We start from the raw sequence: 837 nt of genomic DNA on the forward strand, positions 1-837 counted from the left end.
GCAATCAACTTCCTCAGGCACAGTGCATACCGGACGACGAACCAGACTCAGAGGCCGACTTACAGATTGACCACCAACGTCCTGGGTACAGGACAGAGTCTACATTGACGCCCAGTGACTATAGTGAGTCCACGAAGGCAAAATTGAAGCAACGTGAACATGCTCAAAAGAATCGGGGACCTGGACACGACGAGATGAACACTGAGGAGGAGGAGGCTGATGACGAAAGGATAATGAAGGAAGCCGATGAACAGGATGACCGTCGTCGAATCAAGAGCAAAAAGGCTTCGAAGAAAGTTTCACCACCAGGTGACGTATCCAGGGAGGGGGAGGTTCGACGTCGTTTGGTTAAGGGCAAACGTCCTGCACCAAGACCTTCAGCAGGCAATGACGAGTTGGGCGAGGCAGGCACGGAGTTTACGCGGATTCTACGTCGTTTGGTGGCAAGTAAGCCACCTCCACAGAGGCCTTCAGGAGACAGTGACGGATCAGGCGTAGGTGGTGCAACCGAAAGTCCCCATGCACGCCCTGTTGCTACTGCAAAGGCACTGGGAAAGAAACGCGCCGATCCCGCTGGCGAAGAAAAGCGAGGCCGTTACTCAGCTCACGAGTTAGATCAAGTCAAAGAGCTGTCCGACACCATTGTCGCGTACTGCAAGGACATGGGCCGTACACCCGAATCCGTCCTACGCAAAGGGGGCTTCAATGTTTCCCTTGCTCGTCAGCCATCCTGGTGGGACGTATGGCAGATGTACTTGCGTATTCAGACTTACAATCCACAATCAAGTAGGTCTTTTATCTTTGGTCAAAGGTATCACACTTCATTGATTGGTTTTA

At 52.3% G+C, this 837-nt stretch overlaps 1 protein-coding gene across 1 annotated transcript in view; it reads left to right on the plus strand.

Annotated features, from left to right (window-relative positions):
- Positions 1-615, plus strand: part of LACBIDRAFT_322540 (uncharacterized protein) — a gene marked incomplete at both ends in the record, with an annotated part of 2,658 nt that extends 2,043 nt beyond the window's left edge. Inside the window, 3 exons of the mRNA XM_001875563.1 lie at positions 125-332; positions 385-447; positions 499-615. Of these exons, the coding sequence (XP_001875598.1) occupies positions 125-332; positions 385-447; positions 499-615 (388 nt within the window). The remainder of the gene's footprint in view (positions 1-124; positions 333-384; positions 448-498) is intronic.
- Between the last annotated feature and the right edge of the window lie 222 nt (positions 616-837).

This window comes from Laccaria bicolor, genomic scaffold, assembly GCF_000143565.1.
Source record: "Laccaria bicolor S238N-H82 LACBIscaffold_3 genomic scaffold, whole genome shotgun sequence".
NCBI classification, from domain to species: Eukaryota; Fungi; Basidiomycota; class Agaricomycetes; order Agaricales; family Hydnangiaceae; genus Laccaria; species Laccaria bicolor.